Source organism: Cheilinus undulatus, linkage group 21 (genome assembly GCF_018320785.1).
Source record: "Cheilinus undulatus linkage group 21, ASM1832078v1, whole genome shotgun sequence".
NCBI lineage: Eukaryota > Metazoa > Chordata > Actinopteri > Labriformes > Labridae > Cheilinus > Cheilinus undulatus.
In genome coordinates this window covers 2,166,315-2,191,408 of record NC_054885.1, presented here as the reverse complement: position 1 = coordinate 2,191,408, position 25,094 = coordinate 2,166,315, and the positions used below count along the sequence as shown (strand labels likewise).

At 40.3% G+C, this 25,094-nt stretch overlaps 1 protein-coding gene across 1 annotated transcript; it reads left to right on the top strand.

The window, feature by feature from the left end:
• The first annotated feature begins 667 nt into the window (after positions 1 to 667).
• Positions 668 to 24,453, top strand: crlf3 (cytokine receptor-like factor 3). The gene is made up of 9 exons (XM_041778183.1): positions 668 to 773; positions 9,024 to 9,151; positions 16,846 to 17,053; positions 17,178 to 17,265; positions 20,016 to 20,193; positions 20,655 to 20,883; positions 21,073 to 21,211; positions 22,464 to 22,573; positions 23,352 to 24,453. Exons 2-9 carry the CDS (start codon positions 9,035 to 9,037, stop codon positions 23,615 to 23,617), a joined length of 1,335 nt encoding a protein of 444 aa, XP_041634117.1. The 5' UTR covers positions 668 to 773; positions 9,024 to 9,034; the 3' UTR covers positions 23,618 to 24,453.
• Positions 24,454 to 25,094: the final 641 nt, after the last annotated feature.

Below are 25,094 nucleotides of genomic sequence, written 5' to 3'. Positions count from 1 at the left end.
AATAAGAATAAATCACTACAGGCATGAATGCATTGTGGGTCGAAACATTACCTAAGATGATTTAAAAAGGAGGAAAAGCACCTCTGTTATTGTCAAAACGATATGTCCCCCTATAAATCGTATTTTGGGGTTTCTTTAGCAATTTTCAAACTTTTCAAACATGCGGTATCCACTTCAGCCAATAGAGGGCGACAAATCTCCATATAAGATCGCGACAAACCTCTGCCTCAATGTCTTTCTTTAATCTAAAAGGACAGATTTCTTTGTGAATTTCAAATCGAAGTAACTGATTGATAAAGATTAAGGTAACTGCAGACGAAATTCAGGGATATCAGGCAATTTGCATAATGTTTTTATGGTAATTGGCGAAGTTTCACAAACGGGGGGGCGGCAAATTAAATGGGTTATTAATTATAATAACAATTCATGTGACATATTTACTAAGTTCAGTTTCTATTATTATTTTAGCGGTATGAAACTATAATTCAACATTAATTTTGTTGTATTTGGACGAAAATCAATTTATTTCAGCAGTTTTGCTTTGATCCGAGGAGCCAGTTGAATAGGGAGGGTAGAACACTGAATGTCTTGATCCAATTGGCTAATCTATTCGTCGCTCAAACTTCTCTCGTCTCTGATTGGCTGTTGCCCTCAAAGTCTCGGAAGTGTCATTTTTGGACTTGAGCAAAACTTCGGCATATCTGTTGGTGGTGTGGCGGTGAGCTGATTCACGACTTTCGGGAAGAAATGGCCACAAGAAGAGACTGAAACAGGTACGGCGGGAAACTGTTTTTAAAGAGATGAAATTAGACATTTAAAGTAGGTGTTTTAACTGTTGTTTTCTGTCTCAGTTTGTAAATAGGGTGTTGTGTTTGCGCTTTCAAGCATGAACCGAGTCTCATTGTCTTTTGACCACAGGCTAGCCCCAACTTTCCCCCGGTGTTAATGGTAATGAAGGTAACTACAGAGGGTTAAAATGGGGTTAAATCGTCTTATATCACTGGCAGATGGTGCCTTAAACAATAAAAACTCATCAGTATTGTAGAGTAATCCACCAACTTCCAAGCTGCCTTACTTCAGTGTTGTCTTCAGCTGATTCTGGCGACTTTTAGCCAGTTCGTCTGTTATTGTCATCAGCCGGAGAAGGCTGTTAGGGATACGGGGATCAGCTATTAAAGTAGACTTTTCCCCGAAGTAAATGCGTTAATTTGATTGATTTCAAAGCCGAATTATCATAAACTTATTAATCATGTAGGAAAACTTTTATTTGTAGCAAAATGCGATGCGTGGATTCGATGAATTGGACGCAAATTGAGAAATACATGTTATGCCAACGGAGTCTGGCTGTAGGGATGTGGGAACCGGCGAAAAAAGTTAAAATTTCGTGGATACAAATGTTTCTGTTTAAAAAGAGTCAAAGCCGAATTTTCACTAACATGTTAAACACGGAGGAAAACATTGAATTTTACAGATATGTTATATCTTGATTGACTGGGAGTGAGACAAATCTAAAAATAGGAGATTTGCGAACAGGATCTGGCTATATTTCAACATTTCCCAAATTAACGTGGATTATCAGGATTATATACACTCATTCTCCATTTTTGGACACCCTTTCTCTGTAATATGATGAATCCCACATCATGAATGAATTAACTGTTTATTTGACATATTCAAGGATCAGCCCCAGTGATGGTGGGCGGCGGTTCAAGATGATGAAAATAACACAAAAATACGGAAGTTGTCTTGAGCGAGTTGAGACATGTCTTTATGTCTCCTGCTGTCTCTTCTTGTCTGCTCTAATAATAATGACAATCTGCATTTGCACTTGAGTGCCTCTCATAACTCTGAAGTTAGTCAGAACATGTGCTGCATGCCTGAAGGAGATGTCTGCAGCTTCGTCAAACTCCTCCTGATGGGGACAGTTGTGGAAAGATGACACCTGCAAGAATGTAAGAGTTTAACCCTGTTTAGCTGTCAGCAATGGTGGAAAAACTCCAACATACTGAATAAATGCCTAAAAAAAGGCAACATATCATGTTGAGTTTCAAAAATGATCAAATCTCCATTATTTTATTGATGAGTGGTTTTAAATAGTACAGAAATGTCCTTATCTTATCTTAAATCCTCCTGAGACCCTGAGTGCACATACAAGGACATTATAACACAAAAATTTTAGAGATAATTTTCCAGAATTTCCATAAAATTTTCAGTAACTTGCTTGGAATGTCTGGACAATTTGCTCTGAAATTTTCGTGAATTTTCTTGAATTTTTTGGGAATATGTCTTTATATTTTGGAAAGTTTGACAGGGAGGGTGGCGGTGTCATTTGAAAATTTTCTGTGATTTCATGGGGATTTAAGGAATTTATTTGTACATTGTGGGGAATTTGTTTTCCACAATTTTCCATGGAATTTTGGGGGAATTTTTTGTGAATTTTATGAGACATTTTGGGGAAGTTGCTTGAAAGTTTTTCAGGAAAGTTCATGGAGTTATAGGGATACACAATATTGGATTTTTGCCGATATTTACAGACTCATTTTAACTGATATGATACCAATACCGATATTTAAATATGCTTTTCGGAAAAAAAAAAAATGTAGTCCTTTTGTACACTTTAAGGTTTAAGGATGACCAAGGAAACAAACTTTAGCCTTTAAAAAACACTTTAAAGTTTGGAGAATGAGGATAAAAAAGAAAAAGACCTCACCTGACATAGGTCTGTTGGTTCAGCCTAAAACTCCACTAATTTACTAGTATATATGGACAAAATTTACAGTCAATATACAGAGCTTAACAAATGTTTTAGACCACCCTAATCCTAACCAAAGTAAGGTTTATGCCACAACTGCTCTAAATTAACAGCATTGATAATTACCAGAATCATTTTTTATGTTTCTGCAATGGTTAATACACCAATATGTAGAAGCTCTTTAACCCAAACGATATTTTTAATGCTAAAATATAATTATTATTGTTATCCATGAATTTTTTGCTTTTTTTTTAAAGCACATTATTATTTCATGATTAATATGTCAAATTATAGTTATTTACTGTCATTCCTGAACAGAAAAATGAGTTTTAGTGGTTGAATGTTATGCTTGATTCATTTCTGACTTCTCAGAGAAGCCCAGTGAGCCGGCTCAAATTTGGGTGAATTCAGTTTGAAATTCCTCATTCCTGTTCAAAATAGTAAAACGTGGAGATCTGACTGAAAATGAAAGAGTCCGCATTAAAGCACTTCATGATGCTGGATGGTCTCTGAGACAGATATGACAGGTGGTCTAATACATTTGTATATTAGGGCTGGGCAGTTAATCGCAAATTAGATTAAATCGCAATATGGTCTGCTGCAATTTACAAACTGCAAAAGTTGCAATATTTCTTTAACTTGAAATGTGTCAAAATACCAGTTTCGTACTTTTTTGCAGCAGATATTTGATACACATCATGCAAAAATTCTATTTTTTTATGATTAAAAATTCCTGTTTTACGTATTTAAAACGAGATGACATTAGAAATGATCATCCTTCAATATAGCAATTGATATCAAATTTGCAATATCAGCCAAAAAAATTGCAATTAGTTATTTGTTTTAAATTTATTTACACTAGCATATTCTATATAACATGATGTAGGTTATAATATATTTTTTTTTGCTTGTATTTATTGAAAAATATTTAAGATGAAGGACCTAAAAATCGCATATTAAATTGCAATTGCAATTGGGAGAAAAAAATCGCAATTTGATTATTTTCATGAATGGTTCAACCCTGATAAATATACAGATTTTACAGTACTGTATATATTGGCCTACATCGGCTGTAAATATCAGCCTTTATTAGCAGTAAATATCGACTGTTTTAAGAGCTGAAAAACGTAATCTCTGATTTTTTTCACACTGAACTCAATCGTTAAAAAAAAAAAAAAAAAAAAAAGTTGATGGTTAAAATGAAATAAATATTAAAGGATATCCAGATAGCTATGGTATACCACCACCCAGCTTGGAGATCTGACTTTTGTTGAGCTCTCTATAATCAGCTGTTGTTCAGAGATTGTAAACATGTTAAATCCTGCAGACCCGCCTGTGCATTTTTCATGAGGAGCATATTTTCTAACATTGTCACGGACTTGTGAAAGAAAGCAGGACAGTGGGACATCCCTCCATGCGAGTTGACCTAAATACTTTCAAAAACCCTGCTGCTAAATAAATCCACGCTTGGCTACACATTTTAGCATAAAAACATACAAATAAAGATAAAAACAGCTATTTAGCTCCTAGCCCACACTCCTCGTCAGAGATTCACCCTGCTATGAAAAACCAGCTTGTCTGGCGGAGTGCCCGCCATCCACTTTGAGCCTTTAGTAGCGTTTTTATTTTGGAGGGAGAAAGAGGGATTATAAGGCTCAGGGTTAGAGCGATGAAGAGAGGGCCAGCGCTCTTCTTTAGAGGATAGAAAGGAGGATGTGTGGTGAGGGTGGGTGTCAGTGTCTGCTGTTTGTTAGCAGAAAGAAAGGAGGAGGAGACATGTCTGCATGTTGTTTATGTCAGAGTGAATGCATGCCTGCATAACTCTGCTTTTCATTTACATTAATGACTGCATAAATACATTTAAAGTTCAACTATGGATTGGGTTTACAGTGGAGGAAAGTTAAGTGCAGTTTTTCCACATTACACTCTACAATCTTATTCAGTTGTTGTTTTTACTCCAGCGCATGCTTTCAGTACCTGTGGTCACCAGTTTAACCTAACTTATACTTCTGCATATCGATGCTGTACCATGGCACAGGTTTCACCTATCCTGAATCTTTGCAGAAGCCTGCACATGCACATGCAACCCCTCAAAAATAAACACATTAAACAGGACACAGACCACGAGCCCTGTGACCTCCAGCTGATCAGTCTGGTTTAATTTCTAAGGCTTAGATAGTAGCAGGGAAATGATATCAGATGCCTCGTTGGCCCCATGATGATTTTACTGTGCAGACTGTAAGTGTCAGGAGCATAAGGCTTGTCGCTGACTTCCTCTTTAGACGCTGTAAAGGAAGCGTGGCCGACCACAGAGAGCGACCAGGTTGTGCCATTTCTGAACTTTCAGCTCTGAGGGAGCTCAGGGCGAAGCTTTGATCGACTGATATGAAGTAAAGGAGTTTGATTCACCTGCAAACCTTTAGTCCAGATCATCACTGAATCCTGTAACCTTGTACTGTAATTGTTTGAAGACTTCCCCAGCTGAAGATTTAAGCTATGTCATCTCAAGGGAAGGCTTTTCTAACATGATACAGATCAATAGTGAAAAAATAGGTTTAGTTAGGAGAAATGTTACTCTTTCATCCTGATCTGAACATTTGTAAACCAATGTAAACCACATTCTTTCCCATGTTAAAAAGATTTCTTTTGGAGCCTTATGCTTTCACTTTAATATGACAGCAGATAGCAAAACCATGGTGCAGCTTTCACACAGCACCCAATCTGAATCGAGCCTTTCCTGCAAATCCTGCATGCTCTTAACCTTGCAAAGCAGATGAATACGCCCATTTCCTTGTTTCTCACTGGTGAATCCATCTTGTAAAGCTCCCATCTGAACCGTTTGGGCCCGGTTCGAAAGTGACAGGACCAATCAGCGATGAGGGGCAGTACTTTCAGGCACGGTGGAGTCGTGACGTAAGCAAGCAGCAACAAAAGGCTGGTGCAGTTATGCTGGAAGAGCTCAGTGTGGATGCTGCTAAAGCGCCAGTTTTATCAGAACTTGTCGACATTTCTTCTTTAAAAGAAGAACAAAGAAGTTAAAGCTAAAAATAAAATAACTTTTGTTTAAAACATATTTAAAATGGGTAAAAGATGTTGCTTAAATTAGTAAAAAATAACAAAAAAAATGGTGGAAAAATTGTAGAGATTGAATTTTTAAATAACATAAATGGGTCAAAAATGGCAAAAATTAGATAAAAGAGGCCAAAAATGGATTAAATTGGCAAGAATGGGTACAAAAAGTGGTAAATGTGGATTAACATGTGGCTGAAATGGCTTTAAAGTGCAAAAAACTGAGGGAAAGTAGGTGGACTGGTATGAAAAATTGATGTAAACTGGCAAAAATAGGTTAACTGTGGTTAAAATGGGCAAAAAGGGGTGTAAAAAGTGGATAATAGTGACAATAATGAGGCAACAATAGGCAGAAAGTGACAAGAATTGGTTTAGAAGTAACAAAAACAGGCAGAAAAAAGTGGTGGAAAGGGTATAAGATTTACATTAATGGGTTTTAAGTGGCAAAAATGTGTTAAAATTTGCAACATTGATGTTCAATAGTGTTGAAAAAGGGGTAAAAATTGATCAAATTGGTGTAAAGTGGCAACAGTGTAATTTTAAAAAATATTCTTAGTTTTTTTTTAAGGCATCTGGAGACCCCCTCTCAGTGTCCCCCAATGGGGTCCCGACCCCAAGGTTGAGAACCACTGCTCTAACAGAGTGTTTTGAAACTGGGGTACCGCTTAGTGCAGTGGTTCCAAACCCTTTATTCCTCACCACACCCCCTACTTTTACCAACGACAGGCCAAGTTGCCCCAAGGAGCCGCATGGAGAAATTAAACATAGTTGTGAGTGTTTTAGTTGATAATCTTTGCAAAAAGTCATTAAGTCCTTGCACGCAACAATGACGGTTCTAAATAATAAACACACTTCTTATTAGATTATTTTTTCTGTCTTTATTGACAGTGAATAATCTTATTATCTTAGCAAACTTTCATTATTTCTGCCTTAATAATATTTAGCTGTAATGTCATTTACCTCCTTTCCTTCCAAGTTTCTGTGACCCACCCAGCACCCCTGGAGTTTAATGATGTTAATACAGTCTAAAGTGTGGTGTTACAGCCTCATTTTTATTGACTTTAAGTATTAACAAGTCCTGAAACTTGTAATTATTTCATACTGTTAAAAACTAAGAGATATGGAGTAGAGATGCTAGCTTTTTCAGTTAAAGTCAGTGAAATTTATTTAGTCTTTCTAACTTGGGTTAGTCCTGTCTTTGATTTATATTGATGCAGATGTTCCTAAACATGTCTCACGTGGCAGATAAACTCTGCATGTTGGTGCTATTTTGTTCTTCTCTATCAGTTATTTTTACTTTTATGAAACTCAAAATAACCTGATGCATCAGTGCAGCAGCAGCAGCGTGGTTGACCTCTGCAGGATGTTACTAAACTGATAACCTGCTGTTAGAAAAAGGCCTTCACTGAGGGTATTCTGAGTCAGCAATGCTTTAAACATGCTCTTATTTCAGTTAAGAGCCGTTCTGTATTTTAAGGTCTGTATCTGTCGAGTCTAACGTGATAGTCATTCAGTACTTTAACGGCCCTGCTGTCTAGATGTCGGCTTATAGGAAGTGGTTTTGTTGTCGCCACATCCTCTGCAGGAGCAAACACTCTGCATGCATTTGTATCTGTTGGTTTCAAAAGGTGTTAGCTGTGGTTATATGCTTTGTGATTTCCCATAATGCATTGGTTCTTTCATAAATTTTGCAGGGCATCCTTACTGAGATGCATTTTCTTACACAACCATTTTTGATAGTGTTATTTTGAAATGCCATATTCTGTCCTTGGTGTGTGAATCAGGATGTTTTTATGTTTCTTCACCTTAAATGGCTTCTTCAGTTCTGAGAGAGTCCAGGGATAGAAATATAACCTCTGTGGGCATTAGCATGCTAATGCTCAGGGGGTCACCTGGGAGTCATTGACCTAGTTTACCTGAGGGCGTGTCCCAGGCCTGTTCAGGTTCACTAAGGCCATGTATTCCTGGGTAAAGGTGTCGTGTGGATTGTCAATGAAAGGAATATACTGCGTTGTATATCAGAAATAACCAATAAAATCTCCATTATTTTATGGCTGGTATCAGAACAGAAACTTGATGAGGATTACTCTTACTCCATAACAGTTCCACCACTTTTCCATGGTTGCGTTTATTTAGACACTGTGCAAGAGTGTGGCTGCAGTTTCTATCATTAAAAATGCCCAGTACTGGGTTACCAGGGCTTCTGATTGTGCAAACAGGCCAATATTTTAAGCCGATAAAGGCCAATATTTATAGTCGATGCAGGCTGGTATTTAAAGCTGATTTTGGCCCATATTTGGTTGATGTAGGTTCATATTTGCATCTGATATAGACACATATTTACAGCCAATAAAGGCCTTTATTCAAAGCAGATATAGGCCAGTATTTACAGTCATTATTGGCTGGTATTTAAAGCTGATTTTGGCCCATATTTGGTTGATGTAGGTTCATATTTGCATCTGATATAGACACATATTTACAGCCAATAAAGGCCTTTGTTCAAAGCAGATATAGGCCAGTATTTACAGTCATTATTGGCTGGTATTTAAAGCTGATTTTGGCCCATATTTGGTTGATGTAGGTTCATATTTGCATCTGATATAGACACATTTACAGCCAATAAAGGCCTTTATTTAAAGCAGATATAGGCCAGTATTTACAGTCATCATTGGCTGGTATTTAAAGCTGATTTTGGCCCATATTTGGTTGATGTAGGTTCATATTTGCATCTGATATAGACACATTTACAGCCAATAAAGGCCTTTATTTAAAGCAGATATAGGCCAGTATTTACAGTCATCATTGGCTGGTATTTAAAGCTGATTTTGGCCCATATTTAGTTGATAATGGTCAATATTTGCATTCGATATAGACCCATATTAATAGCTGGTTTCGGCCAATACTTAATTGACATAGGCCCATATTTACTGCAGATATAGGCCTTTTTAAAGTCTGTACAAGCCATTATTCACAGCTGATTTCGGCCAATACTGAGTTGGAACTACTAACCCAAGAAGGGCTTATAGTCAAACCTCATTATGTTTTCATCCAATTAAAACCACTGTGAGTAAATGAAGATTTATGACTGAAAATCAGAGAAAAAGAATTGTAAAGATTGTGTTTTCTGTTTCATTTTGCTGCAGATCTTGTGCGTGTCTTTTATGTGATTTATGTGAAACGTCTCTGCTCTTGTGTGCATCAGGAGGCAGGAGGATGTCTGTGGAGGTGGACTTGTTGCTGCAGGAGGCGAAGGAAAGCATCGAGGCAGCCCAGAACTACCGCAGTGAACTCCAGCAGCGCCTTCATGGCCTCAACCAGGCGCGCAAACAGGTACCACCTTCCATCCACACCTTTAACACACATATAGGAGCATAATCCACCTTAAAGGATGGATTTGGCTGCTCAGGTTCCTCCCTGACCTTTCCTTCTCTTCTTTTCACACACTCACACACGATCTTTATATAACCAACCTGGGCAGTATGAAGTGCATTGCCCCCTGACCCAACAGAATCCCAGGAGTTGATATTCCCTCTCTGTCTGCTATCTCTTCCTTCCTCCTGCTGTCGAGTTTTACCCTTCCAGCTGCTCACAGTAAACAATGCTGCTATTTCCTGTGGCTAATATCAACAGACAGAAAGAGTTCAAAATGAAGGAAGAGACAGGAGGGGGCAGACCAAAATCAGCATTTACTTTAGACTCTCTTTTGGGTGAATAAATATAGCTGATTAGTTTGGCTGGATAGAGAACACCATCCAACAAACATGCTCAGAGCAGCAAAGCAGAGGATAATATGATAGGGCAAAGTGAAGGTATCATTTCAAAGTGTCTTCAAGGATTTATTTTTGACCTTTTTTGTGCCTTTATTGAAATAAGACCATGGATAGAGTGAGAAACTGTGGAGAAAGAGAGTAAGGACTGACAAGCAGGAAAGGAGCCACAAACCAGCCTGCTCTGAAGATTTTGTTAGGATTCAGTACTGTGGAGAACTTTTACGCTCATAATTGAGACTGTAAATGTGGCAAGTAAGCCCGCCTTAGGGCACTATCAAGAGGATCAACACAACCCCATCTGCGCTCTGGATATCCTTGCATATTACCAGGAGCATGGGAAAATGATCTGGTAAAGAAATGACAAATTTCACATCCTTAGGGCAGAGTAAGAGGTGGATGTGGCTAGTAAGCACGCAGCACGTATGGGGAACTGTCCAGGTGGGTAGTAGTGTTGCCCCTGGTTTTGCTGTGGAGGTCCCAAGGGCCCGAAATCTGCCGGGAGTCTCTGGGTGCGTTACCAGGGGTAAAAAGGCCCAGACAAAAAGATGCTGTTGAGCTTGACCTTGGCTGCCCTTCCCCGTCTTTCCACATCAGGCCCAGTGATGAATCCTACATGCCTAAAACATATGGACATGGCTGTATGTAATATTTAACTTTTAGGACTGAGGGCTAAGGCTGCCCCGTGTATCTTTTTCTGATTGCTGGATTGCAGTGTGCGTTTGTGCAACAGTCACATTGCAGGATGTGCAGTGTTAGTCACTTTAAAGCACGTCCTGTTTTGTTTAATACAAAACAAAAGGACAGTAGATATAATCTAGAACAGGGATGAGGGAGCGGGAGAGAGACATGCAGGAAAGTTGAAGAAGTTGCAATATTTACTTAACTTAAAATGTGTCGAAACACTGTTTATATAAATCATTTTTTGCAGCAGTGATTTAATGCACATCATGCAAACATTCAAATGTCATTTTTTATAATGGTTTACAAAAATCCTCATTTTTTTTGTTTTATGTATGTTTTTTTCACTAAAATGAATGACAAAACGAGAATGTCCTTAAACAACAGAAATGACATCACATCTGCAATACGAGTAAAAATAGTTAGCCCATTCCATCTAAAACTGATGAAGCCTAGTGTTGCTTAACAAGAGTCATACCCCAGCTGAGATCAGCTTATAGCCAGCTCCATCTCCTCCACCTCAGCCTCATCCTTTATAGACTAAAGCTTCACCTCCTCCACCCCAGCCTCCTCCTTTATAGACTAAAGCTTCACCTCCTCAACCCAAGCCTCCTCCTTTAGAGACTAAAGCTTCACCTCCTCCACCCCAGCCTCCTTCTTTATAGACTAAAGCTTCACCTCCTCCACCCTAGCCTCCTCCTTTATAGACTAAAGCTTCACCTCCTCCACCCCAGCCTCCTCCTTTATAGACTAAAGCTTCACCTCCTCCACCCCAGCCTCCTCCTTTATAGACTAAAGCTTCACCTCCTCCACCCCAGTCTCCTCCTTTAGAGACTAAAGCTTCACCTCCTCCACCCCAGCCTCCTTCTTTATAGACTAAAGTGTCACCTCCTCCATCCCAGCCTCCTCCTTTATAGACCCAGGCATCACCTCCTCCATCCCAGCCTACTCCTTTATAGACCCAGGCGTCACCTCCTCCATCCCAGCCTCCTCCTTTATAGACCCAGGCGTCAACTCCTCCATCCCAGCCTCCTCATTTATAGACTAAAGCTTCACCTCCTCCACCCCAGCCTCCTCGTTTATAGCTTAAAACTTGTTGCAGCCCCATATTCAGATTCATGCTGCCATGGATTAATTGCTTCTGAAATAATTTATTAGTTTTCAATGCACATGTCCTCATTTATGGAATTATTTACTGCTTGAATTTGTGGAAAAATACTTAAGATTGACCTAAGAATATTTGAATATTAAATTGCAATCGCAATATTGGGGGAACATATTGCACTTTGATTATTTTTGCAAATCGTTCAGCCCTATTTCCTACTGTGAAGACCCTGCATGAAAACATGTTCAGGCTACGGGCAACACTGCTGCTGTCACAGACACACCGGCATGACTCTCGAGGCAGACGTCCAGTAAGGAAGGCAGAACTTAAGTGCGTGTATTCCTGCTACCAGCAGCATCTCATCCCTGTGCTTGTTAATGCTTTTGCAGCGTATAAAATCCATTTACGGGATGGACATCCTGCTGATGGCGTACGCTACGGTGGTAGGGGTGTGCTTTAGCATTAGTGAGTCACAGCAGCTGAGCTTTCAGATTTGCTCCCTGGAGAGAAGAGAGGTGCACCTTTTCTCTCTGCACTGTTACTCCTCCTTTGTGTTGACCTATACCTTGCATATAGCTATGCATAGCTACATAGCTATGTAACCAGCAGGCTGTAGTTCTCATTTATTTAAATCTCCAGATCTTCGGCTGACTCCTTTTCCCACTGTGATTTATATTTACCTAAACCCTTTTAAATTAAGTTTGTTTAAAACAAACCAAAAGTCATTCTGAGTTTGTGTGTCTGCCTTCTCCCAGATGTTCCATCACGTTATCTCTCTGCATCAAGCTTGTGGTTTGGTTTCTTTCCCATAACCCCCTTCTTTCCCACAGCCGGGCTCGCTCAGCACCAGACTGAAGGAATACAGGAAATGCACACACACGTACACAGAAACACACGCAGGAGAGAGGAGATAGTGCTGTGTGCGTGTTTGAAAACTCAGACAATATTATCACTGCAGCATCTCATCTTTGGAAGAGTCATTATCCAAACATTGGCCTGATTTTACATCAGCTCCTCCCCTGTTTGACAATCGTTGAGTGATGCCTGTGCATATTTTTAGTCCGACTATTATCTTACAAACACAGAAATATCGATCGTCTGTGTCGCACTGATAGTCGTCAGGAAGTGATGCGACACGGTGGAAAGCGTCCTGTTTCTGCTCCACACATTCACCAGAGCCAGCAGAGTTTTTATCCACAGTCATTCTGTCTTTGTTTTATCAGAGCAGCAGTTGTCAATCAGCCTTCCGTTTCCTGATATCTCTCTATCTGTCCTTCCGTGGACTCGTTGTGAAATGCTCCAGAGTGAGTTTGTGTATAAAAGAGGAACTGAAACATGACCTCTACCACTGATGAACAACAAGCAGCGTCCTTACTCTACTGCCAGTCTGTGTTGAAGCAGTGGTAGTAGTACAGTCATTTAAAGTAGGGGATTTAACAAGAGCTCACATTACAATAAAGCATTAATAAAAATTTAGAAGATTAAAAAGGGCAAACAAATTATGTTAGGTTAAAAAAGATGATAATAAAAGAATGAGAAAGACTTCTGTCAGTGCAGAAACTGAACTAACCAGGATGCACAATATTGGATTTTTGCTGATATCTGATATGCAGATATATTCATAAATTATTTTAAGCCGAGACTGACTCGTTGATGTAGTTCAGACCTTAAAATACTTTAAAATTAAAAAATGAGGGCGAAAAAAGGAAGAGTCTTCAGCTGATGTAGGTCTAATGATACTGCCTCAAACTCCACAGACGTTTTCATACATACAGCTGATATTAACTGCAGAATTAGGACAATATTTGCCAGTAATGTAAACCTACATTTACAGCTCATGTAGGGGTTATATTAAATGCTAATAAAGGTCGATATTTATAGCAGAAATAGGACAATATTCGTCTGATATATAGACCTATACCTACATCCAGTAAAGACTGATAATTGCAATTTTTACAGCCAAATAGACACCTATTTACAGCCAAAATACATTGATACTTACGGACAATATATGCTGATATTTAGAACAGATATAAGCTGATACTAACAGCCAATTAAGGCTGATATTTACAGCCAACATAGACCAGTTTTTCAGTAGATATAGACCAATATTTGCAGCTAAAATAGGTTGATGTTAACAACCAATATCGGCCAGTGTTAACAGCAGGTATACACCAATAAATTTCAGCCAACAAAGGTTGATATTTACAGAAGATAGAGGCTGATATTTGTCACCATTATATATAGGGATGCACCAGAATGAAAATTCTTGGCCGAAACCGAAAACCGAAAATAAGGAAACCAAGGCCGAAAAACTGAAAACCGAAACACCGAAAGAAATTATGATGCCAATTATTAGTACCATTGCATTTATGGCTATGACTATGTACTAACCTCACTAAAATCAATTGCAATTGCAAAAATTAATATTAATGCTTCAAAGAATAAATCAATTACAGAATTATGTAAATATTTATTGAGCACTTCATTCCAACAATACACAATATGAAATAAAATAAAATATAAAATAAAATGTTTAACTTGACTGCACTCATGTCTACATTAAATCAGTGGCTCTCAACCTTTTTTCAGCCAAGTACCCCCTAAACAGCGCAAAGCTTTTGGGCAAAAAGAAAGACATTACAGGAGACAAATTATACCCTTTTAAGACAAGCTTAAATTGGTCTCAGAGGTCCCCAAAACATGCCTGTGAAGTTTGCTGCTGAAAAAACACTCCAGTATAGGATTTTTGTACGTTTAAAACCCCCTCTATTTCAGCCCTTCTCAGAACGAGCCGTTTCTGTGTCTGTGGCTTTAAATGGTAATTAGCTGTCTGACTCCGCCCCTTTCAGGAAATGGATGCAGTACTCCTGGTACAACAGACACTTTTATCCAAAGGTTAGAACTTTAATGGGATTTGAACCATCAACCTCCTAGACCATAGACCAGGATAACCCACTGAGCTATCCAGCATATCACCTGGTAGCTGGGAGGATCAGTACAGGAGGGCAGAACGTGCTCACGCTCCTGGTGAGGTCACCAGGAGCTAAATCTGAGAACAGCTTGTTTCAGCACACATTTTCTGAAAGGTGGAGAAAGAGAGGGGGAGAGGGAATGGATTTTTCTGGTATTTGAGGGGATTGTGGACAGGCCAGGGGCACGTATTTGTGTTAGAAAAGCCTGGAAAGGCTTTAAACCCAGAAGTACGCAAAACTCTGCTAGGCTGCAGCGGTCTCTGCAGCTAGAAAGAAGTAAAGACCGGTAAATAATAAATTATAAAAAGACTTCTCTCTTCTCAAAATGAAATCAGAAACTTAGTTATAGATCAGCATTTCTTCACAAAAAATAGATTATAAACAGTTTTATGAAGGGAGTTATTGTGAATACAGTGATTGACAGGTATGCGCCAGTGTGGATCAAACCATTCTGCCATGGGGGAGACTCGGGTTTTTGTTTTATTTTTTTTATTTAAGAGCCTACAAAATATTAACTCCAGTTTATAAACTTAAGGTCCTTACACTCTATGTTCAATTTTTTCATGCAATTTATTTACACAAAATATTTACATTTAGAACCTGTAGCGAGTCAAAGCAAGCTTCCACACCTGCAACATCATTTCGCAGCGCGACACTGCTGCGGATATTTAAGTAGCGCATTTGCGCTCATGTGGACATGTGGGGCTGCCTGCTGTCCGTCTCCCTCTCTGCCAGGCTAAAAACCGAGGCAAAAACACAAGAACTGATACAGAGGGATATGAGGCAATATCAAACATCAGGTGGTGTTGGAGAGGAGGACGTTTTTGTTCCTCTGTCTGCCTTAAAAATTGGCACCACCACCACCATGTGCACTCGTTGGAGTGAAACTCACACAGCTGGAGCTGTTTCTAAACTAACAGGACTTTAGTGAAATATTTACCAACACAGTCTCCTCTGACCTCAGACATACGACTTATAAAAGCTCCAGATCAACCAGCTAAATGGTTCCTCTGACCAGTCTGGAACAAAAACAGGTGAGCCAGTCTGTGTGCTGTGGAGAGAGTTAACTCCTCTCACCGCGAGCCTCAGCTGTGCCCTTATTACTCTTATTGATCATATTTGACTTGGAATGAATGAAAAGTCAGTCCCTCCTCGTCCAAACTTGGCTGGCACAGTGAATGAAACCGTGAAACAAAACGGCACTGACGTCCTGGCTGTGCGTAAAAGTGCCACATTACGCACGGAGTGAAGGACAGAGAGGGACAAACCCATTTTTGTCTTCTGCTTCAATAAATATCACTGTTTATCAGAGGACAGAGAAAACACACCGCAGACGTTCGCAGCACGAATGTGTTTCTAGAATGTAATATACTCGTGTAGCTCCTGACGTGCAAAGAAAGGCGCTATTTGTCTTAAATAGTCAGCATGTAGTTTAAAATCTACCCCCTGGAGTGTCTTCACGTATACGTAACCTTATCTGAGAACCACTGATCCAAGCGCGTGCTGGCCGCGGTTTTTGCTTGCGTCATCACAACGTTGTGTATCGGCCTTGTTGTTTCGGTGATAAAAGTCTTTCGGCCGAAAACCGAAAATGCACTTTCGGGCCATTTTCGGCCGAAAATTTTCAGTGGCCGAATTTTCGGTGCATCCCTAATTATATACCAATATTTACAGCAGATTTGGGCCGGTATTTACAGTAGATACAGGCTGATAGCTATAGCAGAAATAGGCCAGAATTTACATTGGTATAGGCAATATTTATAGCTGATATGGGCCAGTATGTACAACTGATTTAAGCAGTTATATACATTTGATAAAGACTATATTTACAGCCACTATAGGCCATTGTTAAGCTTTGGTACAGCCCAGTATTTACAGCCAATTTTGGCTGATGTTGACAGTTTGAATGGACCGAATCTCACAGCAGTTATAGGTTGATATTCACATCAAATATAGGCTGGTATTTACAGTCAGCAAAGGCTGATATATTTACACACTGGTAGATATTAATCATTGTTGATATTTATTTCTGCCAGTGTCTATAATGCCGATGCTGATATTGTGATAATAATATTGGGCATCCCTAGAACTAACATGTTCAGTAAAAACAGCACGAGCAGCAGATGGAAGAATGCACATAAACGAAGAAGAAAGACGATTCTGTGCAGCTTCTCTACAAACTGAATAATATTTTGCCTGAGGGAGAAGCAGCTAAACAGTCCAGTCTTTGACGGCTGTCTGGTGGTATGCATTAGAAGGAATGTACAACATGAAACTGAGAGCAGAGTCTTTTATTTATGGAGCACGTTGAAAAACTAAAACTGTATTCACATGAGGAAATATCAGTCTGCATTAATGAGAGAACCAGGCTCAAAGTTTAACTGGTTTATTTTACCTGCTGTTAAAAACTGAAACGCATCAGAAACTTAGAATGATGCTTTGCTTAAACTCTCACTGAGTCTGGTTTCTAAAATCATGCCTTTATACTCTCTTTAGGTCCGGGGAAGCTCAGGTCAGGCCCGCGAGGCCCTCCGGAGGCACTTCACGGAGCTGCAGGCGGCGACAACGAGGCTGCTGACAGAGCGGCTGAACTCCCTGCTGGCGGAGGTGGACGCCATCGAAGCGGACAGCGTCAAACCGCTGGACGACTGCCAGAGTCTCATCGAGCAGGGCGTGGGCCAGGCCGACGAGCTGCTGAGAGAAGGTCAGATCTTTAAAAACACCTACAGCATTAAATGACAATAATCATTGTCAGTGTTTCTGCTACATCTTAAAAATATCACCTCAAAACTGAGTGTACATCACGGTCGTGGTCTCTGTTCCTCCAGGAGAAGCAGCGCTGCGTTGTGGTCTTGGAGAGAAGGAGGACCAACTGGGCAGTTTCACCAAGAAGGCCATGCACATCCAGCTGGACAGGTAGGACAGAAACATGCTGCATGAAGGCGAACAGAAAAACATCTGCTAGGACTAAGGCTGCATGAAGATCTCGGTGCAAGGATGATCAAATCTTTGGTTAATAATTCTGGTTTTAGCTAATTAAAATAGGATTTTAGCTTGCAGAAATCTGTACGAAAACAAGCTGAGCTAAAGTTAGCTGCATCTCAGTTTGAAGCCCTCAAAAAAGCCTCATATTTTTAACTTTAAAGTGATTATCTTCCCTGTGAAATATTCTACTAATGTGGACACACATATCTGCTAAATACAGGTAAATCTGGCTCTCTTTTTAATGTTTTCCTGACTGTTTTAGCCAAAAGACGCTCCAGGCTGGGGGTAAAAGGAGCAAACGTTCTGTTAGAGCAGAGGTTCTCCACTTTTTCAGCTTTTTCGCTACCCCCAAAATAAAGGTGCCAGAGACCAGGGACCCCCTCTGTACCTGAAGCTGGTTGAACACAGCCATGCACCATTTGGAATAGTCATGTGCAGACAAGGCCGCCCATAAAGGAGGACAAATGGGAGGGGCCTATGGAGGTCAGCAAAACCATGGTCCATTGTAAAGTTAAGCAGTGATATCCATATTTCATATTTATCTGAAAAATAACCACTCTAATCAAAGAAACAGTCTTTTTTAATCATTCATGTAATCATGGAGTAAATAGCCTTCTTAAAAATGCAAATCCCCTTTGTTAAAATAGTAAAATGATTTAAAAATTGCTATAAAGGGTTAACCCTTTACCTACTGAGGCTTAAAATGTTGATTTGGACATATTTTGTTATTATGGCGGTAAAATAGTCAGGAAATGCCCTCAGTCTGAGAGCTTTGGTCCCTTTTCCCAGGAGTACTTGGACTTGACTTTTCAACATCTGGTTAATGATTATTGCACATTATATGGAATTGTCAGCAGTTTAAAAGAAGAAAAACACAAAATCAGATTTTTTTTCATGGCTTTTATGAGAAGAAATGTTGTTATTGCTCATGAAGTTTTGATTTGACATTTGAAATGTGAACCTATACATGTTTAGAACAATCAGCAGTCATTTTTGGAGTCCAGGACTCTGGGTGTGCAAAAGAAAACTGTATATGCTCTTCACATACCTCAGTTCAGAAGATGCTTCCTCCAAATCGCTGTCCTCCTCTATGAACCGTAGCGGCTGTTTTACCGTTCTTGATGGTCTTCCCGACATTATAAATGTGTGTAATTAAACACGGACACGCAATGCCACTATCTAACACTATTTTTTGAAAACAAAACACCACTCTCACTCGCTCTCCTTTTACTCTCTTTCTTCACTCTCCTTTCTCACTCGTCTTCTGCCAAAGCTGCCGCTTCGCGGTGCTGTTCGACATTACCATGATATATATACCACACATCATATATTGCCTGAAAGTACAGATTCTCAGCTCTCTGTCATTGTTGGAATTTTTTAAATTGAGCAAACTTTTGAGGAGTTACAGTGTTGAGAATCCATGTAGCTGTCTCTCCAAACTTCTGGTGTATTGTTATGAATGCCCACGTTATATGGTTGCATGTACTGTAATGAACCATATATGTGCACATGCCCACAATTCTCAGCTTTCCAACAACTTTGGAATTTTTCAAATCGCATGAACTTTGACAGAGTTATGGTAATAATACTCCAGACATATAAAACACTTCACCGGCGCTGGCTCCGTAGGTAAAGGGTTAATAGTGGCAAAAAAGGTGGAAAAGGTGGTGAAATTGGATTTTAGAAGTAGCAGAAATGTTTTAGAAGTGGAAAAAATTAGATAAGCATGGCAAAAAAGGCAAAAATTGGTTCAAGTGGCAAAAATGGGCATAAAAGCGGTAAAAAAAGAGTTAAAATTTGGCTGAAATTGCTTCAAATTGGCAAAGTTGGGTTAACTGAGAAAGATAAAATAGGCAGATACAAGCAGAAATTGGTTAAAGTACCAAAAATGGGCATATCAAATGATGAAATGGGGTTAAAATGTGAAAAAATTTGTGTGAAAAGTGGGTAATAGTTACAGTAACGGGTCAACAGAGGCAACGTTAAGCTTAAACAGCAAGAATTGGTTCAGAGGTGACAAAACAGGCAGAAAAAAGTGGTGGAAAGTGTTTAAAACGTACAAAAATAGGTGTTAAATGGTAAAAATGTGTTACAGTTGGTGGGAAAAAATTATGAAAAGGGGTAAAAATCTGGACAAAATTGGTGTAAAGTGGCAAAAGTGTAATTTTTAAAAAAAAATCTTAGTTTTTTTAGGTCAACTGGAGACCCCCTCTCAGTGTCTTGCGACCCCTAAGGGGGTCCTGACCCCAAGGTTGGTAGAAGATAGATGCATGAGCACTCATGTAAGCGGACTGATCGCCCTGACTCATCAACATGCACGCTAATATAACAATCAAGCTATGACCCAGCTGCCATGCACCCGTCTGAAGCTGGACACAAGCTCATGAGGTTTTACTCCTCTAATGTCCTCCAGCACCCTCTGTCCTGTGGGCAGGGTCAAATGGGCAAGGATTTCTATCTATACCCTCTTTATTTACAGGTTAGAACGATCTTCTCTGGGGTACAGCATTGACATCTTCAGAGAACAATACCAACTAAATTCTACACTAATTCCTGCTTCTTTTGGCTTTTTCTGTCATGATGATAAACCCATTTATTGGAATAATGTTCCGACCCAGCCCACTCTATAAATGCACAGTTCATTTTTAGCACGTTTCCTACTGGTCCTGTGTGTTTTCCAGCCTCCCAGAGGTCCCGGCGTTGGTAGACGTCCCGTGTGTTTCGGCTCAGGTGGACGACTCTCTCCTGGGTCTGCTGAGAGAGCGCGTGTCCCGCCACGGCTCCGTCTCCTCCCATCCACCCGCCCAGATCGAAGAGCTGCAGGAGAGACCGGGCAGCGTCCTGGTCCGCTGGTGTAAGGTATTAAAAATGACACTCAACGGCCGACACTGAAGGTGTAAGAGTCTGTCATTTTAATTATTCATCAATTACCTCTAATGTTATAATATATGGAAGCTCAAAGAGGACATGCATCCATGCCTTCTGTTTATTTCGTTTTCCTGTGAAAAGGAGAAGATTCTTGTTGTTTCCTTCAAACTAATAACCTGAGATAATGAGGTTTTAAATGAAAATAGTGAGGAACAGCCAAAGTCTACTTTTATGTGGATGCATGACCCTGATTTCTTGAGTACTGAAGGGATTTTGTTAAAGGTTTAAATCCTATTTATCATTGCACATAGGACATTTATCACTGGTTTAGTCCTCTTCATCTGTTTTGATAATGTTGTTTAGGAAAATCTACTGTGGGGTTCAGAAAAAAGTCATCCTGCTACACACTGAGGAATGTTACAGGTGTCATTGTTGTTTTACGTGTTTCTAAGGTGGACGAGGACTTTGCAGCTGCTGACTATCGGCTGCAGTACCGGCGAGCTGGCAGTGGGGGGGGCCAGTATGAGGACGCCTACATCGGCAGAGACTGTGAGTTCCTGGTTCTCCACCTGGACCCCAACACGGATTATATGTTCCGGGTCTGCGCCCGTGGGGAGGGTCGCACCGAGTGGAGCCCCTGGAGCATCCCGCAGACGGGATACACCACACTGACGCCGCACGGTGAGGAGGAGACTCCGGCGATGCTGGGAGCATCACTGGAGATTTTAACTGGAGCTGTAGAAGCTCAAAGGTTCCAGGATGAATGGTGGATTATCTGCTCCTCTTATCCTGTTTGCTTTGGGGCTGGCACGGTGCATCCTACCTCATGATGATAATTTAAACGTGTTTATCTTCTCTCCTCTTGTGCAGAGTGGTGTCCGGGCACTGAAGGCTATGTCCTGAGCAGCAGGAAGAACATCGCTCTGAGGAACGACTCCTCCCAGTCGCGCTGCCCCGTCCTTTACTCAAACGCACCCACCTACTTCTGTGGCCAGACGCTCACCTTCAGGTACGCAGGGACAGTGATGGAAGAGAGGAGATGCTCACTGTCCCACCAGAATATCAGACCAGTGTCACATGACTATACTGTAAACATGTTAAATACAGGAGACTGTAGACCAGCGGTCATCAAGAACATCTGCACAAGGGCCAGGTTTAGTCTTAGCAGAAACTCTGGGGGCCGGACTTTCAAATCCACAAAAATTGAATAAATATTTTGGTCTGATTGAAATATTATTGCAGTAGTATTTGTATTTTCCTTCAAAACACAGGACATTTTTAGTCATTACCAGTGAGATCATCTATAACGCAGCAGGCCACAAGGAGACAGTCCTGACAAGAGGATTGGCCAGACCCCTGAAAATCCCAGAGAATGGGCCCTGCCTTATTGTCATTTAGCACCAACACTAACCCATTTTTGACACTTTAAACCCTTTTTTGATACTTTTTGCCCTCTTTTGCCTCTTTAACCCAATTTTTACACAATTTTGACCCCTTTTGAACCACTTTTCCTGCATATTTTATCTCCTTTATGATACTCTTTATCCACGTTTTGCCACTGTTTTATTTTTGCCACTTTTTAACCCCTTTTCATTACATTTTTCAACAATTTTTGCAACTTTAAAACCAATTTTTCCCACTTTTAATTCATTGTTGCTACTTTTTGCCCCTTTTTGCCTCTTTAACCCAACTTTTGAAAGATTTTAACCCAATTTAAACCACTTTTTCTTGCATGTTTTATCCCCTCTGTGCCGCTTTCTTGCACTTTTTTGTCATTTATAACCAATTTTTGATACCTTTTGTGCATTTTTTCTTCTTTTGCTATTTTGTAACAAATTTAACCTCTTTTCACCACTTTATCTGGTTATATTTGCAGCACTCCTGCCAACCTTAACCCTCTTTTAAGTATTGACTAATAATGACAGTAAATCTCTGTAAAAACAGATGAAATGTTGAGTCATTCTAAGACTATTTCAATGTTAATTTTTTGTGGGTTGGATTTAACAACTTCAGACATTTAAAGCCAAAAGATACTCTTAAAATCTTCTTTTCCTCCTTTTCTGAATTTAATGATCTTTTAGGGGCCAGACAGGAAGCTTTGGCGGGCCACCAGTTGATCATCAGTGCTGTAGACTTTTAGCTGCTTTTTTCAGTCTGAACTTCTTCTCTTGACCATTTATGTTTATTTTAAAGAAACTCTCAGTGATCGGTGTTGGAGTTTTGTCTTATATTTAATGTTTTTTGTGTGTGTTGATATTTAGGATCACTGCAGCTGGTCCCACAGATCGGAGGGACAGTCTGGGCGTCTGCGTGGACAACAGGGGGGCGGAGTCTCTTCAAAGGGACCAGGCTGTCTGCATTTCCACCAATGGTACGCTGGCACTGATACTCTGCCATCTTAGTTGTTTCTTTAATGCATTATTATTATTTTTATTTTTTTATCCTTCAAGTAGAGGAGGCGTCTTATCAATAGTAGCAATAATGGGTCAGTAGAGGCAACATTAGGCTTAAATGGCAAGAAGTGGATTAGAAGTGGCAAAAACAGGCAGAAAAAAAGTGGTGGAAAAAGTTTAAAATGGACAGAAATAGGTGTTAAATGGTAAAAATATGTAAAAATTGGTGGGAAAAAAATCCTGAAAAGGGGTAAAAAATTTACATAAATTGGTGTAAAGTGGCAACAGTGTTATTAAAAAATGTAATATAATATATCCTGAATATAAAAAAATAAGCATAGTTTTTTAGGGCATCTGGTGACCCCCTCTCAGTGTCTCATGGCCCCCAAGGGGGTCCCAACCCCAAGGTTGAGAACCACCGCTTTAGGCCAGGGGCCGCTTTTTTGTTAGAAAAGCCTGAAAAAGTGATTTTTGCATAATATGTCCCCTTTAAGATGTGGAGCATTTCTGACTGCTCCACAGAATTTTAGATTTACAGCTGCAGTATGTAGAATTTTTGCACTGAGATCATAATAATAACTAAACTTTCTCCTTCGTCGCCTCCCGTCCCTGTTTCTGATTCTGTCCGCTGTCCTCCATCAATAAAGGCATAAAAGACCAAAAATAAATCTAAAAATAAAGGAAAATTTCCGTTCTTCCTGGGTTAATTCTGACTGAATTCCTGAATGTTTTCGTTTTTCCCGTGTCGGTGTTTAGGTGCCGTTTTCGTCAATGGTAAAGAGATGACCAATCAGCTGCCAGCCATCACCGTGGGCTCGGCCGTCACCTTCGACATGGAGGTGGTCAACCTGTTCCCCGTCAGCAACAACAACCTGAGCGACGGCGGACACTTCAAGCTGAGGGTGACCATCGGCTCAGGGAACAGGGAGGTGGTGTTTGATTGGCTGGTGGACCAGGCCGTGGACTGCCTCTACTTCGGCTGCTCCTTCGTCCACTGCGGCTGGAAAGTCCTCGTGTTTTAGAGACGTCCTCGCTCTGAGCCCAGAGAGGCTCAGTTTGTCTTCTGCTGTTTACTGTTACACCAGAACTGTAAATCCTCCAAGATTTTCTCCAACTAGAGAACCTCAGGACACAGCTGTGAAACAGGAAGTCGTGTCTGGGACGTAATCCTGCAGGGAAATTTATCTGAAGCTTCTTTTGACCTCTGACTTTGTGTTTTAACAGCCAGAGATGTGAGCGGCAGAGTCAGCTTGATTACGTTATTTCCTCTTACAGTGTCAAAACGCAACACCACCGTTTTCTACAGTTTAACCCTTTTATTCCCAACATTTATTACCAACTGTTTTATTAGGGATGATCCTCCTGTGCATGTCCGGGACTAGATGAGGCTGCAGGAGGATTTTAAAGACAGATCTTACAGATTTGTCCCAATCTTAAAATCTCAGATCTTTGACATGAGAAAATGTGACTTTTACTGTTGATAACATAGGAGGCCTTCATAAAATGACTTTAATCCACTTCAGAGATACTGTAGAAGCTTCTTCATCTCCTTTTTTTTTACCAACAAACATCTTCATTCTTCTGTAAACCTTCTACGACGGACGTTTTTGTTTCCCAGCTGATCTGACATCAGCGTTCCCTCATCATGGAGTCGATGGTACAGATTTCCTAAAACCTCCAGACTGATTTATTTTAGCCAAAAGGAGCAAAAATAAAACCTGGACATGAAGACAACCTTGTTCAAAGTGTTTGACGGTCCTAACAGTGACACCTGCTGGATAAACACATGAACTGTGTTTGATGTCATCACTGTTGCCTGTCATGTTTTGGTCAATAAAGTTCAATTTTGTTAAACAGATTCAATTTGTGGCATTGTGAGACCTCTTGGTTTCTGATTTTTCTTCTACTCATATCTAGGAAACGCTAGGGCCCCCTACTCATATCTAAGAAAAGCTAGGGCCCCCTACTCATATCTAAGAAAAGCTAGGGCCCCCTACTCACATCTAAGAAAAGCTAGGGCCCCCTACTCATATCTAAGAAAAGCTAGGGCCCCCTACTCATATCTAAGAAAGGCTAGGGCCCCCTACTCATATCTAGGAAAAGCTGGGGCCCCCTACTCACATCTAAGAAAAGCTAGGGCCCCCTACTCATATCTAAGAAAAGCTAGGGCCCCCTACTCATATCTAAGAAAAGCTAGGGCCCCCTACTCATATCTAAGAAAAGCTAGGGCCCCCTACTCATATCTAAGAAAAGCTAGGGCCCCCTACTCACATCTAAGAAAAGCTAGGGCCCCCTACTCATATCTAAGAAAAGCTAGGGCCCCCTACTCATATCTAAGAAAAGCTAGGGCCCCCTACTCATATCTAGGAAAAGCTAGGGCCCCTACTCAGTTCTCAGTAATGCTAGGGCCCCATACTCACATCTAAGAAAAGCTAGGGCCCCCTACTCATATCTAAGAAAAGCTAGGGCCCCCTACTCATATCTAAGAAAGGCTAGGGC

Excerpts from the sequence above, each read along its gene's own strand:
- crlf3 (XM_041778183.1), top strand. The coding sequence starts at position 9,035 with ATGTCTGTGGAGGTGGACTTGTTGCTGCAGGAGGCGAAGGAAAGCATC. Across the intron at positions 17,054-17,177 it reads CGACGAGCTGCTGAGAGAAG|GAGAAGCAGCGCTGCGTTGT; the intron begins GTCAGATCTTTA and ends CTGTTCCTCCAG. Across the intron at positions 17,266-20,015 it reads ATGCACATCCAGCTGGACAG|CCTCCCAGAGGTCCCGGCGT; the intron begins GTAGGACAGAAA and ends TGTGTTTTCCAG.